The 15,206-nt window shown below is 44.8% G+C and overlaps 1 protein-coding gene and 1 long non-coding RNA gene across 12 annotated transcripts in view; one reads left to right on the forward strand and one right to left on the reverse strand.

Moving 5' to 3' along the window:
* LOC117345566 overlaps positions 1-15,206 on the forward strand; it is a 124,634-nt gene that overhangs the window by 80,410 nt on the left and 29,018 nt on the right. The window lies entirely within an intron of this gene.
* TPD52L2 (TPD52 like 2) overlaps positions 1-15,206 on the reverse strand; it is a 109,380-nt gene that overhangs the window by 71,824 nt on the left and 22,350 nt on the right. For 8 of the 11 annotated variants that reach the window (XM_033914389.1, XM_033914393.1, XM_033914392.1 and 5 more), the window contains exon 3: positions 6,979-7,142. In XM_033914389.1, coding sequence (XP_033770280.1) covers positions 6,979-7,142 — 164 coding nt within the window. The remainder of the gene's footprint in view (positions 1-6,978; positions 7,143-15,206) is intronic. The other 3 variants (XM_033914390.1, XM_033914387.1, XM_033914385.1) reach the window with 1 other exon arrangement.

The raw sequence follows: 15,206 nt of genomic DNA on the forward strand, positions 1-15,206 counted from the left end.
AAAGAAAGTATTTTATAATTACTTTATTACGAAATAAAAATTATAAAAATTATAAAATACTTTATTCAGTGCGAAACCTGGGCCTGTTTGGCTGAACACAAAGCTGATATTCTGGCTGGAATCGAAGAAAGACACACACGTAGCTCTTCGTCAACAGCTCTCAGTCTCTCTCTGTATTTGGTTTTTATAGCATACAAAAATAGACAAATATACCCTCCATCCTTTTTATTAAACCACAATAGCAGTTTTTAGCGCAGGGAGCTGCGCTGAATGTCCAGTGCTGCTCTTGACGCTCATAGGCTCCCTGCGCTAAAAACCACTATTGCGGTTTAGTAAAAGGTGACCATATTGTAAAATATAGACAGCAGATATAAATTCAGAACTGTGCATAGTAAGTGAAGGGAAGTTTTCATCTCTGGGAATTTACCCAGTTAACTATTAAGTTATTTGGGCAAATTCCTTTGAAAACTGTGGTAATACTGCCTCCACTTTGCTAAATTTAAAATAAAATCATTTTTCCTACCTTGTCTGGTGATTTCTGGTTGCACTTTCTTCTTCTGACTGTGCATCCAATCTTTCTTCCCTTCTATCAGCCTGTATGCTTTCTCTCCTCCACACTCATTCCCTCCCCCAACTTTTTCTTCCTCTCTCCCTGACCTTTCTTTCTTTTTTTCTGTTTCTCTTCTTTCCTTCTGTTTCCCTGCCTGCCCCCTTTCTTTCTTTCTCCCTGCCGTTCCCCAAGCCACTGCCACTGCCGCTGCCATCGGGGAACAGGACCCACCAATGGATAACAGGCCCCAAAGCCGACGCCGACGCATGCTCTCCCTGACGTCAATTCTGCAATCGGAGAGGAAGTTCCGCCCAGCCAGGCAGCGATTGGCTGGCCCGAACTTCCTCTCCGACTGCAGAATTGACGTCGGGGAGAAGAAGACTTATCGGCTCGATAGATTAGATCGCCAAGACAAAGTGAGTCCTGGGTGATCGACTCACTTTGCCTTGGCGAGCTACTGGCGCCCCTGCCTCGGGCCCCCTGTCAGCTCCGGGCCCGGCGGCCCTGCGGCACACCAGGCAACATCTCGCGGCACACTAGAAACACTGCTCTAGAGCAGTGTATTTCAAACTGTGTGCCTCCTGAGATTCCAAGTGTGCTGCAGCAAACTGAGGAGGAAACGAGGTGCCTGCCAGTTGACTTCCCTATGTGGTACAGCACCAGCGCTGCCCGATTCGCTGAAGGCCTGCATGTTTCCCCTTTCTCTCTAACATCCTCCGGCTTCCCCCCTGGCCTCCCAGTTTCACCTTTAAAGCTAATTACAGCAGCCTGCAGAAGATCACCGGTAGGTAAAATGATTTTATTTTCAATATAGTGATTGAAATGTGTCAGCTTTGAGAATTTATATCTGCTTGTATATTGTGTGTATATGAAAAACGAATGGAAAAAAGGGGATGGGATCTGGGGCAGAGTTTGGGTGGGCCTAGGGAGGTCTGTGGTTGGGGTACTCAGTTGATATTTGTTAGACTTAGGGGGCACTTAGCTTGAAGTAGTTGAGAAATACTGCTGTAGGCAAGCAGCTGGCGCCAATGCCTCTCCTTCTCTCCAGCCCTCTTCCCTGTAGGCATGCCCTACTAGCGTCTCAGGGCCCATCTGGAGGGCCTCTGCGCATGCATGGACGTCGACGTCATGATGTCACGCATTTACGTGATGTCATCACAGCGACATCCGCGCACTTCTGGGTGCCTCAAGCCGTGGCCACTACCTTTAGTGTGCCCCGGCTCGAGAAAGCTTGAGACACTGCTCTAGAGACACAAGATATGCAATTGTTGTAGTTTTGTATTAAGAATTGAAGACACCATTATGGCTTCTCCTGTAATTTTCATAAAATGGCCTACAGTACACCAGCATCAAGAGACAGGATCATCTGGAGGGCTCAAGAGTGAGCACACTCTCAGAAGCAAAGTTTAATATATGATTAATAAGTGAAAGCTCAAATGCAGTCTCACACTCCCTGTATGTAACTCATCACCAAGTACTAGTGCTGCCCGATTCAGGAAAAAAAAATAATATTTCGATTCGATTCAGCCTATTGAATCGATTTTTCGATTCAATTTTCCTGCCCAATTAGGTGGGTTGTTTTTTTTCCAAACATTCTGGTGGGTTTATTTTATAGCCTCTTGTCTTCACCCCCTTTGCCTTTTCCTAACCACACTGGCGCTGTGGTGTAAACAAAATAAACAAAAAAGACTTTTCCTCTCTCTATTAAATCCTAGCTCACGTTTGCGGTCTAACACCAGATCTGGCAGGATAAAATCACAAAACAGAAAATAAAATTATTTTTTTTACCTTTTGTTGTCTGGTCATTATTCAAATCTTGTTGGTCCCCGGCTCTGGTTGTCTTCTGATAACTTGCTTGCCAGGGTCTCCTTTCTTCTTTCTCCGTGCTAACCATCCATCTTCTATCTCTGTCCTGCCCTTCCGTTTCCCTTCCCTCCCCCGGAAGTCTAGCATAGTTCCTTTTTTTCGTCTCCATCCACAGATCCACCTTTTCTCAACTACCCTTTCATCCAGCATCTCTCCCTCCTTCCCCACCACCCCAGGGTCCACCATATCTCCTTTTCTTTTCCCAACTAGCCTCCTATCCAGTATCTCTATCCCCCTGCACACCATCCTTTGCATCCAACTTCTCTCCCTTTCTGTTCCTTCCCTCTCTAAATCCCATTGTCCACCATCTCTCTCCCTCTACTCTGTTTTTAGACCCATTATTCCCCCCCCCAAAAAAAAAAAATCCGGCATATGCACATCTCTTTTGAATCCCCCTTCCCTCCCTCCCTCCATGTACTTCTACACCAGGGCCCCCTCCCCTGAAGCCCTGCACCTCCCCCTGAAGGCCTGCACCCCACCCCTGAAGGCCTGTACCACCTCCCCGAAGGCCTGCACCCCACCCCTGAAGGCCTGTACCACCTCCCCGAAGGCCTGCACCCCACCCCTGAAGGCTTGCCTGTCCCCCTGAAGGACTGCATACTCCCACCCTACCCCCCTGGAAGGCCTGCATGTTCTCCCTGGCCTCCCACACACCATTTACCCACTAGCAGCAGCCTGCAGAGAAGATAACTGGGGCTAGCGATCTCTACAAGCTGCTATAGGTCTTTGGAGCTGTTTTCTCTGCTGCGATCCTGCCTCTGATGTTAGAGGTAGGGGCGGGACCACGGCATTGGAAACGGCTCCGAAGACCTATAGCAGTTTGCTGCTTGTAGGTAAATGGTGCGTGGGAGGCCACGGGAGAAGCCGGACACCAGCGGGAGGCCAGGGAGGAAGCCGGACACCAGCACTTCCTGATTGACCCTCCCCCCATGCCCTCTAAAGCAGGTGGGGCAGCGGCCAGCCAGCAAGAGGCAGCGCTGCCACTCCTGCTTTAGGGGGCGAGGGGAGGAGGATCAGTTACCGAATCGGGAGGCCGATTTTTTTGTTTGTTTTAAATCGATTCACCCGAAGTGAATCGGTGAACCGATTTGAATCGTGAATCGGGCAGCACTACCAAGCACACAGCCAGCCCCATGGAAAATGGTGCCGAGCAGCTGCAGCAGCTCAAACATTTGATTGCATTACTTTCTCATTCTACTCCCCAAATTTCTCAGAAATTTTCATGTAGCTAGAAACAAAAGAACTCAAGTAAACTGTCATTTCAGTTCCAATATATTCTCATGTGAAGCACCAATAAATGTTTTCTCCAACATGAGTCAAAACAAAATCTTCAGCAGCAATATTTCAAACTGTTATATAAAAGGATGCTTATTATTAAACTACAAGGCTAAAAATACCCTCAAATACAAACAATCGCTTGTAACACATTCCAGAAGTTCTATGTCACAGCAATCACTGCCATGGATGCTTACAGTTTGCCTCTGGTTATAAACAACTTGAGACTGTTCCCATATTACAAGGTGGGATGTTGTACAGTTTGTTTCAGGACTCCAGGCATTGCTTTGTTAATATTAAAAGGAATAAGCAACCTGCTTCAGACCTGCAAAGAAAATCAATTCCTCAGTTCTAATCTCACCAAGTTAAAATTGAAAAGCCCCCTCCTCCAAGAGATATTGCAATTAATGACTGCCTGCCCTTAAAAATATTTTTCTTTTTCATATTCAAATGGACACATCTGATTGGTCATAACATTCCAGTCATATGCTCACAATCCTGGTTCATACAACCCACCTAAGAACGCATTGAGGATACTGCTATGATAGCCTAGGACCATTCATACCACGTTAACACAGAACATTCATTAACATCACACCATCAATATAAGAAATTATAAAACAACGGAGAAAAATAAACCTCAAGTGTGAGAGGCCGGGACTACACAAGTACCCGAGTCTATTCACATCATCACTGGTTTATGAAAAAACTCCGTGTACATTTAAATCAATACTTCTTCATTCACACTCAATGATTTCTTAAGAGTTTTCAAAGAATTTTCTCAAAAGTGTTTCAGGGTGATATATAAAGACATATTCATGGCATGAACCAGATCCCAAACTAATCATAAACAGCACGAGGGCTACAGCTCAGCTAAACAGGTGTATGCAAACAGGTGTATGTAGTTTGGGATCTGGTTCATGCCATGAATATGTCTTTATATATCACCCTGAAACACTTTTGAGAAAATTCTTTGAAAACTCTTAAGAAATCATTGAGTGTGAATGAAGAAGTATTGATTTAAATGTACACGGAGTTTTTTCATAAACCAGTGATGATGTGAATAGACTCGGGTACTTGTGTAGTCCCGGCCTCTCACACTTGAGGTTTATTTTTCTCCGTTGTTTTATAATTTCTTATATTGATGGTGTGATGTTAATGAATGTTCTGTGTTAACGTGGTATGAATGGTCCTAGGCTATCATAGCAGTATCCTCAATGCGTTCTTACATTTAGTCTGACTTACACGATTGAATTTCCACATATATTTGGTCATACAACCCACCAACATCCAGTCACCAACACACCATTCCTCAGTGAAAGAAAAAAATTAAGGACCCAAGTGCAAAAAAAGCAGCAATTGAACCCTACATCAACATTTTCCAAACCTGTCCCAGGGACTCCACACCAGCGGGATTTTCAGGACATGCGGTTTCCAAAACATGAAAAATTTCCTCAGAAAAATTCCATTTGGATATTCTAAAAAGCCAAGTGACTATGGGGTTGCAAGCCACACTATAGTCGCCAAAGCAAAGTTATTAAAAGGATTGAGATGATCAGGTGTACTGTTCCTTTGGGCTTATAGTTTAATCAAGATCAGCTCTTCTTAGCCTATAATGCCAATTAGTTTTCATTTACAATTGCTACAAGAATTTTCCCCCTATTTTATAAACAAATACTATGAAATATCTGACCCGAAGCCACAAATTGCAACTTCCTATGGTACCCCAACACACATGCACCTACATCTGATCTGTGGTTAAGACTCCCTACCCCCTAAGGGAGTAAATGTTGTCTCCACATCACTTTCATCCCTAGCTATAGCCAAAGAAAGATATCAAACTTGGGACTTCTATCACATAGTGCTGCCAGCACATCACAGAGCTGAGAAATTAGTCAGGAATGGATAAACTGAGCTTCTTTAACTAAAATGATTCCAGCATGTTACAGCTGAAATTCAAAAGCCATGTCTCCTCTTCTTGAACAAGCAATTATGTACTGTATTTTCACTCATATACCGCGCACCCGTGTGCGTGTGCGTGTAAAACGCGCACACGGGTATAGCGCGCGGGAAATTTATGTAAATAAATTTTTATATACCGTGCACACCTCTATACTGCGCATGCCGCCCCGACTCTCCCGTCGCTGCCCGACTCTCCTTTCGCCCGCCCCGACTCTCCTCTGGCAAGCCCGACTCTCCTTTAGCCCGCCCCGACTCTCCTCTGGCCAGCCCGACTCTCCTCTGGCCAGCCCCAACTCTCCTCTGGCCAGCCCGACTCTCCTTTAGCCCGCCCCGACTCTCCTCTCCCCCTTGAAGTCCTGTCCCCCCTTGAAGTCCTGTCCCCACCCTGAAAGCCTGATGCCCCCCCCCGACGTCCGATTCACCCCCCCCCGCAGGACCGCTCGCACCCCCACCCCAAAGGACCGCTCGCGCTCGCACACGCACCCCCACCCCGAAGGACTGCTCGCACCCCCACAGCCTCCCCACCCCCCCATCATGTAGAAGCTGCCTACCGTCGTCCTGCTTCCTCTGCCGGCGGTCCTGCCCCTTCTCTTACGTCAGAGAAAGGGCGGGACCGCCAGAAGAGGAAGCAGCGTAGACGCAGGGCTAAGAGAAGGGGCAGGACCGCCGGCAGAGGAAGCAGCAGGACAACGGTAGGCAGCTTCTACATGATGGGGTGGGGTGGGGAGGCTGTGGGGGTGCGGGTTCGAGCACGAGCGGTCCTTCGGGGTGGGGGTGCGAGCGGTCCTGCGGGGTGAATTGGATGTCGGGGGGGGGGAACTATGAAAAAAAAAGGGGATAACGCGCTCACGAATATAACGCGCATGGTTATACTCGGTTTGTAAAAATAGTGTATAACGTGCGCATTATATGCGTGAAAATACGGCATTTGTTCATGTCTCCTTAAAATTAATTGACTTTGCTAACACTATATTAAAAGAGGTTGTGGATCGAACTACTGCTACACATGATCAAATGTGCATGGATTCTGCTAAATGAGAACAAATTTCAAAAGCTAGAAACTGCATGCTTCTTTCATAGGGAAAGAAAGGGGAAGTCCATTTATAGCCCATTCTAAGGTATCTACTTACACAGGGATAAATATGTGCTGGATGGAAGGGATATAAAGCAAAGCTAACACACTTAACCCCCTTAAAATCAGAAGCTCTACAGTAGACCAGTTGCAATTTCTCTGAACTACCTGAGCTCAGAATGAAGGAAAGCTCCCTCATTGTATTTGAGAACTTAAGAGCTTCTACTGTAATTGATCAGAAGTTAACACCCACGCATTTGACATCTGCACTTCTTGCCAGCTCCGGGAAAGATTCTGCCTCAGCTCATTCAGAGGGGTCTGGCCCAACTTTCGTTTCAGCTCTGCCGCATACCTCTCCTTCGCAGCCAGAACTTGGCGCAGTGTACAGATCTCTTCTTCCACCTGCAAAGAAAGGCACTGCAGCATATGGGTTGGCAAGGAGAAAGAAGCACAAATGTGACTAAAGATACAATGTCCTCTATCCCAGTGGTCCCCCAACCTTTTTTGCACCAGGGACCAGTGTTCCCTCTAAGGATTGATGAGGTGTGTGCAAAAAAAAATATGCATGAGCGACAAATTACATACTCCACAAATTTATGAGCAGGCGCAGAGGACGCATTTTTAAACAAATGTAGTTTATCCTTGTACTCCTTATGTAATTTTAATCATCTATGGATATGTTTGTATGTTTATTGTTCAAATGGTTTTATTTATTTCCCAAAATTTATTTTTGTTATACACATTGAAAATATTTGATATTGCGTTTAAATCAAAATCTCAATAAACTTGAAACTTGAAACGAGTGCCCATGAGATTGTGGGAGGGTTAAATACTCAAAACTTAGAAGAATAACAATTTACTTAAAGTTTTTGCTAAGCCAGCTTTCTGGTATCTTTACATAATGCAGTGGTGTACCTAGCATATGTAACACCCGGGGCCCATCATTTTTTGGCACCCCCCCCCCATCTGTACGAAAAACGTGATTTTTAGTAACAAGCCACACGTCACACATGAGTACCTAGGAAAAGGCAGCATCTTACATATTGCAGTGAACAGTACATCAATACACCCATTGTAAAACTAAACAAGCCAGACCAGCACAGATCAATCCTACACCGTCAATCCTAACAGAAAACCATGTCTTTCGAACACACAGAACACAGAAAACACCTTCGCCTAGTAAGGAATATGTAATCACAAACTAACCCCTCCCTCTTTTACAAAACTGTAGTGTGGATTTTAGCTACGGAGGTAACAGCTCTGATGCTCATAAAATTCTGAGCATCAGAGCTGCTACCACCAAGGCTGGTGCTAAAAACGCTTCACAGTTTTGTAAAAGGGGGGATAAAATAAAAATACATAGACAAAGGTTAAATTGAACCAGCAAGAAGCTGGACTCTGCATACAATGCTTCACAGAAACAGTGACACATGTCTCCTAAAGCAATAAATAAATAGAAATTTTTTTCTACCTTTGTCTTCTGTGGTTTCTCCTTTCCTCATCTTCTTGTAACTCTCTTCCTTCCATCCACTGTCTGCCGTCTCTCTTCCCCTATATGGCATCTTCTCTCCTTCTATGCCCCTTCCAGAAACTGTATGCCTCCCCCTTCCATCTCTCCTTTCACCCCATTGGTCTGGCATCTCTCTCCTCGCCTTCCCTCTCCCACACCTCTCCTCATAGTCTGGTATCTCCCCTTCCCTGATTCTCTGGCATCTCTCTCCTTTCCTTTTCTTCCATCTTTCGCTCCCCCTCCATGCTCTCACATCTCCCCCTTCCTTTTCCCTTAGACTGGCATACCTTCCTCCTACGCTCCAAGCCCTGGCATCTCCTTTAATTCCCTCCCTCATCTTCCTTCTCCCTCCAGCTGGGTACCGCAACTCTCTTCCCTGCAGCTCTGCACTTCCCCACAATTGCCATGCTTCGGTTCCTCTTCTTCCTTCCTTCCTCCCCCCCCCCCCCCGCGGGACCCTGCGGCACCATCAACTCTTACTCCCTCTAATGTCGGCCCTGCAGCTCCAGACTTCCTCGCACCTTCTCCCCTCCCCCTTTGGATCGCTATTATTTTAAATGTTATAGCCGCGGAGCTGTATCCATCAGTGGAGATGTCTAACCTCGGCCTGCCCCGGAACTCTTACTGCAGCAGCCGCCCGTCTAGGCAGGAACAGGAAGTCACTGTTGCAGTAAGAGTTCCGGGGCAGGCCGAGGTTAGACATCTCCACTGATGGATACAGCTCCGCGGCTATAACATTTAAAATAATAGCGATCCAAAGGGGGAGGTTTTAGAAGATTTCATAATACAGAATACTCTTTAATAGGACTGACCACCAATATTCAATACTATTTAGACCACCACAGATCTGTTATTCTTTTCTCCCTTGATATTTCGGCAGCTTTTGATACCATTGATCATGATTTACTCTTAATTAGACTTGAGGAAATAGGAATAAATGATCAAGTACTTCAATGGTTCAAATCTTACCTCTCAAATAGAACTTCAATAGTCAGATTTAACAATGAAAATTCGAACTCATTTACCACTTCTTTTGGTATACCTCAAGGTTCAATACTTTCCCCCTTATTATTCAATATCTTTTTATCTCCGTTACTAGAAATTAGTCAGGCCTTAGGTTTTATACCATTCTCTTACGCCGATGACATACAACTAATACACCCCTTGGATCCTGGAAATTTTTCAGAAATCTTAGATATAAATCAAAAATTGGAAAAAATTCAAAATTGGTTGGACACTAATAAACTTGCGTTAAATATTAATAAAACTAAATCCATTCTGTTTACATGGAAAAAAGAAATAACACTTAGTAATCCTTTTTATCTTAAGCAAATTCAAATTGAATTGGTTCCTTCAGTTAAAATCCTTGGAATAGTACTTGATGCGAATCTGTCATACCACGATCATATTTCTCTTATAATTAAAACCTGTTTCTTTAAACTTCGTCAAATCAGATCAATCTCTAAATTCCTTACTACTTCATCCCTGAAAATTTTAATCCATTCTTTTATAATATCAAAACTCGATTACTGTAACGCTTTATTTCTAAATATTACAAACAAGGAGAAACGGAGATTACAGATTATCCAGAACACTGCAGTAAAATTAATCTATAACGCAAAAAAGTACGACCATGTTTCACCCCTTTTGAAGGATGCGCATTGGCTACCAATTGGCCATAGGATCATGTTTAAAATAATATCTCTTATTTTTAAAACTTTAGCTTTTAACGAACCGCAATTCATATCTAAGTTATTAATTCCATACAAACCAAAACGATCATTAAGATCATCAGAACAGAGTCTCCTTTCAGTTCCATCTTTAAAGGTTATTGGAACCAGAAGACTAGACATTTTTACAGTTATGGGCCCTCAGTGGTGGAATATGTTACCACAGTATATCCGTTCTGAACCTGATTCTGTTAAATTCAAATCTCTTTTAAAGACTTTTTTATTTAAAGACGCCTATGATTTTTAACACAATTTCTGAATTCTTTTTTTTACATTGTGCTCTGGTTTTTTATAATACCTTCCCTATTGTTCTTTCCTTTACTTTAACACCTCCCTATTATTGTAACTTTTCCCCCTTTTCCTTAATTTCATGTATGTATCGTTTATATCCTGTATTTTTGAACTATTTTGTAAGTTTCTTATATTAAAATTGTATCATGTACATCGCCTAGAATTTATAATAGGCGATTCATCAAAAACTGAATAAACTTGAAACTTGAAAACTTGAGAAGGTGCGAGGAAGTCTGGAGCTGCAGGGCCGACATTAGAGGGAGTAAGAGTTGATGGTGCCGCAGAGTCCCGCGGGGGGGGGGGGGGGGGGAGGAAGGAAGGAAGAAGAGGAACCGAAGCATGGCAATTGTGGGGAAGTGCAATCCCCCCAATGCGTCCCCTTACCTTACCTCCCCTTACCTTTGCGACGCGTGTGTGCGCTGTGAAGAGAAACTTGTGTGCTGCGATGTAATATTTTGTGCGCCAGCGCAGGCCAGCGCAGCTTAGCGGGAACACTGCCCCAGGGACTGGTTTCATGCAAAACAATTTTTCCACAGACTAGGGGTGGGATTCAAGCGCATAAATCAATAAAGTGCATAATATATAATCTTCACTGTACTGTATACACAATATAATCTTACTAATTCATTATGGTAATGAGATAGATGACAGGAACCTATGGGAGACTTTTACAGGTTATGAGACCTATTCCTGCATTTTGCTGAAGTTGCTGAAGTCACGGGTTTGTGCAAACTGGTTTCAGTTCAGATGCTGAAATGCTAATGTGCGACGTGAGTGTGTGGATTTCTTGCTGTGAAGTTTCTCAAGGACATCAACCAGTGCTGAAAAGACAATGAGCTATTTAACAGTGCTGAAAGAAAAATGTCAGTCAGCAAAACACTCCATCATCCGGGAACCTAAGAACTGATAAAGTGATGCCAGGCTAATGCGCTCAGGCACTGATATTGATGTACCCGTGTGAAGAATGGAAACTTCAAGAAGAACAAAGTTCTAGAAGCTATGCCTGCCCAGGGCCCCCCAGGGAAGAATGGAGGCGTAGACTAGGAGAGGGTTAGATAGGCATTTGGTCTCTCCAACAGGGTGATATATATTCCCAGCCAGGAGTATTATCTAACACCATGACACCTTCTGTATAAAAACCCCATGCTTTGGCAGAGTTTCTTTAGAGAGACTGCGCCATACTTACAGAAAAAATGCTGCCACTGTTTGTATGAGGTTTTTCTCTCCATTGTATATGTCCAAACTGATTTATTTCTGATTTGACAAATGCTGCTATAATACTAATGACTAGAATAAAGTTATTTGCTTTGGAATATACAATGTAAATCTTGTGGGTTTTATTTTTGGGGGTTTTTTCCTTCACGACGGACCCCCGGTGAGGTAAAGTAAGCAGCCTTTTACTTCAGTAACCACAAAATTAAACTATACAAAGCAAACTTTCCCCTCCCAGGATGCATTTCTCCCACCATCTGTACTGCCACACCCAACATTTCTCCCTCTCTCATCACCAGGACCATGCGCACCATCTTTCACCCCTGCCTAGCTCCCACACCAACATTTCTCCTTGTATCACCCCTTTCTAACACTATGCCACATCTCTCCCTCCATTGCCTCCACCACCATGTCCAATATTCCTCCCTCACACCATGCTGTCTGCGGCTAACCCGGAAGCCTTCCCTCTGATCAACTTTTTTTCCCTTCCAAAGTCTGATCCTAGCATTCTTCCCACTTTCGAGGCCCCTCCTGCATCCCTTTCCATCCATCCCATTGTTCCCTCTCCACCATTTCTCCCTCTCATCTCTCTCCATTTATCTGTACCTCACTCCTCTCCCACCATGCCCATCAATTCTCCACTTTATTCATTTCTCCATGTGCACCATCTCTCTTTCCCTCTAACTTAGACATCCATGCCCAACAATTCTCCCTTTCTATTCTCTCCCCTAACTCTGTATCTCTTTCCCTTACTCCCTCCATTCTTCCATCCTATGTCCCAAGTTCAAGCTTCCCTCCCTCCCTTGTGTCCCAAGTTCATGCCCCCCTCCCTCCTTTCTTCCTTCTTTCCATCCTTTGTCTGAAGTTTGTGCTTGCTCCCTTCCTTGTCCCAACTTGCCTCCTCTCTCTCATATCCTAATGCACCCCTCTTCGTCCTTCCCTTCCTCTATTCTGTGTCCCAAGTTTGTGCCTCCCTCCCACAGTAGTTTTTTCTGGCCGGCTCCCTTCTCCTAGCTCCTCTTCACAAAGCCGCGGCCACAGTTCCTACATGCAGCTGACCCAGAAACTTAAGAGGGAAGGCTTCTAAGTGAACCACCAGCAGCATATAAGAGCCGCTGTGCACAACTTTCTGAGGAGAATGTGGCTATAATGAGGGAGCCAGCCAGAACCCGGGTACTGCCTGTAATGTAAATAAAAATTTATATGCGGCCTGGTTCAGCACAGCCCATGGCCCAATACTGGTCTTGGCCCAGTGGTTGGGGACCCCTGTTCTACCCTATCCACAATTTCATTCCATTCATTAGCTTATAAACTGTATCCCCAAGCAAAATACAGCTCTGCTCAAAGCTGTGTACAAAAAAAACAAAACCTGATGACTGTATCAATCTTCTATTCCAATTCCAATGACACTCCCCAATATACTATCAATCACTTCCTTCTGCCATTTCGGGGTAGTACAGAAAGTCCATTTATGTTCAGAAATTAGTGGCGTGCCTATCTGTAATCTAGGACATACTCGTATGTCCCATCATGATGTGTATTAACTTCTGCATAGCCTGTTCAGGAGACCCAATATTTTAGTGGCAAAAGATAATAATTTTACTGCAGAGAAACTAAGCAAAACATGATATTTTTTTCCCATTTTCCCACAAATCAGTCAAAATAGACTTGCTTCCTTCTGCCACTGCAGGCTAGTATGCAACACAAACAGGACAAAAAAGAATCAAGGCATTCCTTATGAAAAGCTGGTTAAACATGGGCATGACCATTAATATGTAATAGCAGTTTCATAAGAGCAAGTTTAGACCTATTTGATAAAACAGAAAGGAAAAATTATGTCTTACCTGATAATTTTCTTTCCTTTAATCACAATGAAAGGATCCAGAAACTTGTAGGCTATGGCCAGCAAGTGAAGATGGGAGAACAAACTGAACTCATTTAGGACAGAATGAATCTGGCCAGTTAGTATTTCTCATAACAAAGCATGAAGAATTAAAAGATAAAAACAAAACTTCCAGTGGTCCATCGTGCCCAGCAGTCCACTCACGCAGCGGCCCCCAGGTCAAAGACCAGTGCTCTAAACGAGTCCAGTCTCACCTGCGTACATTCCAGTTTAGCAGGAACTTGTCCAACTTTCTCTTGAATCCCTGGAGGGTGTTTTCCCCTATAATAGACTGTGAAACGTTGATCCATTGCTTCCAACTTGTTCAGTATTAGTTGAAGTTGCTTTCCAACCGTATGTTCGAGGGCTGCCTAGACCTCGTTCGTAACCTCAGCCACCCACACCGAGCTCGGCGACTTTGGGAAAGGTGACGTTGGGGCCATGCATTCTGCCATTTTGGGCTCTTGCTGCTTCCCCTTCTGATCCTTGTGCAGCAATTTTGTAGCGATTTTGCAGTGATCTCAAGAGCTCTGGTGGTAAGTAGTCAGCTGTGCTGCTTAGCTAGCTGTATGCTGGTGCAGAATTAGCAAAAGACCAATTTTTAAAGATTTATACTGTGGGGTCTTCCAGAGCTGTTATTGCATGCATCTTCATGGCAGTACCTTTTTTGGGTGATGCGGGAATATGGCTTGGATGGGACTTTCCTCACTTGGCTTCAAGGCCTTTACACACAGCCGCAAGTGCGTCTCATTATCAATTGCAGCCTTTCGAAGTCCTTGCCGCTTTGCCGGGGGATGCGTCAGGGATGTCCCCTTTCTCCTTTGTTGTTTGTCTTAGCCATTGAACCGCTAGCTATTAAGATCCGCTCAAGCCCTGCATTGCGGGGTATCCAAATAGGGAAGGCGGAATGTCGCATTACCTTGTTCGCGGATGATATCCTGCTCTTTTTGGACCAGGCCCCCCTTCACTTACCGGTGGTGCTGCGTTTGGTGTCTGAGTTTGGCACTCTCTCAGGTCTTCGAGTGAACTGTGAGAAATCTGAATTGTTACCTCTGACGGGAACTGGTTGGGAACCCTGGCACGCTGGGTTACTGATTTCTCCAGTACGTAAACCAATGCGGTATCTAGGTATTTACTTACACTCGGAACCTAGGGTGATGCACAAGAGTAATGTTTTGGCTGCTATTGATAAAATTCAAGCTCTTTGTTCTGCATGGCGGGATCTTCCCCTGTCCCTATTGGGGAGGGCGGTGTTGATTAAAATGATTCTCTTGCCTAAACTGTTATACCCCCTACAAAAGGTACCCTTTTGGGTGTTACAGAGGGATATCCGGAAACTCCACTCTCTTTTCTCCATGTTTCTTTGGCGCCATCGGGCGGCGCGTATTGCCTATGTGAAGCTGACGCTTTCTAAGCAGGAGGGGGGCTTGAGTCTCCCTGATGTTCGCACGTACAACATGGCGGCTCTAATGCGTTTTATCCATGAGGGGTGTTGGGGGTTGCTCGATTCTCCCCGTTGGGGTGGATGGCAGGTTGGTGTGCACCTTTTACCTTTTTGAATCTTGTGCATGCCCCCAGTGGGGTAGGGGGGACCATTGACATCTAAATTGTGCTTTATGCGTTCTTTTTGCCAGGCTTGGCGGCGGTGGCATCTGGCGCAGGCTCGATCCTCATGGGCTTCTCCTTTTTTGCAGCTTCAGGGTAATCCTAACTTCCACCCAGGACTGGGTCGTTCCTCGTTTGCTGTCTGGGCCTCTAGGGGGGGGGCCTTGACCCATTCGCATAAACTGGATGGGGGCATGGGTGTTTTTGATTCTTTTACCCAATTTCAGAACAAGTGGGATATTCCTAAAACT

The sequence above is a fragment of the Geotrypetes seraphini genome, chromosome 11, assembly GCF_902459505.1.
Source record: "Geotrypetes seraphini chromosome 11, aGeoSer1.1, whole genome shotgun sequence".
Lineage (NCBI taxonomy): Eukaryota > Metazoa > Chordata > Amphibia > Gymnophiona > Dermophiidae > Geotrypetes > Geotrypetes seraphini.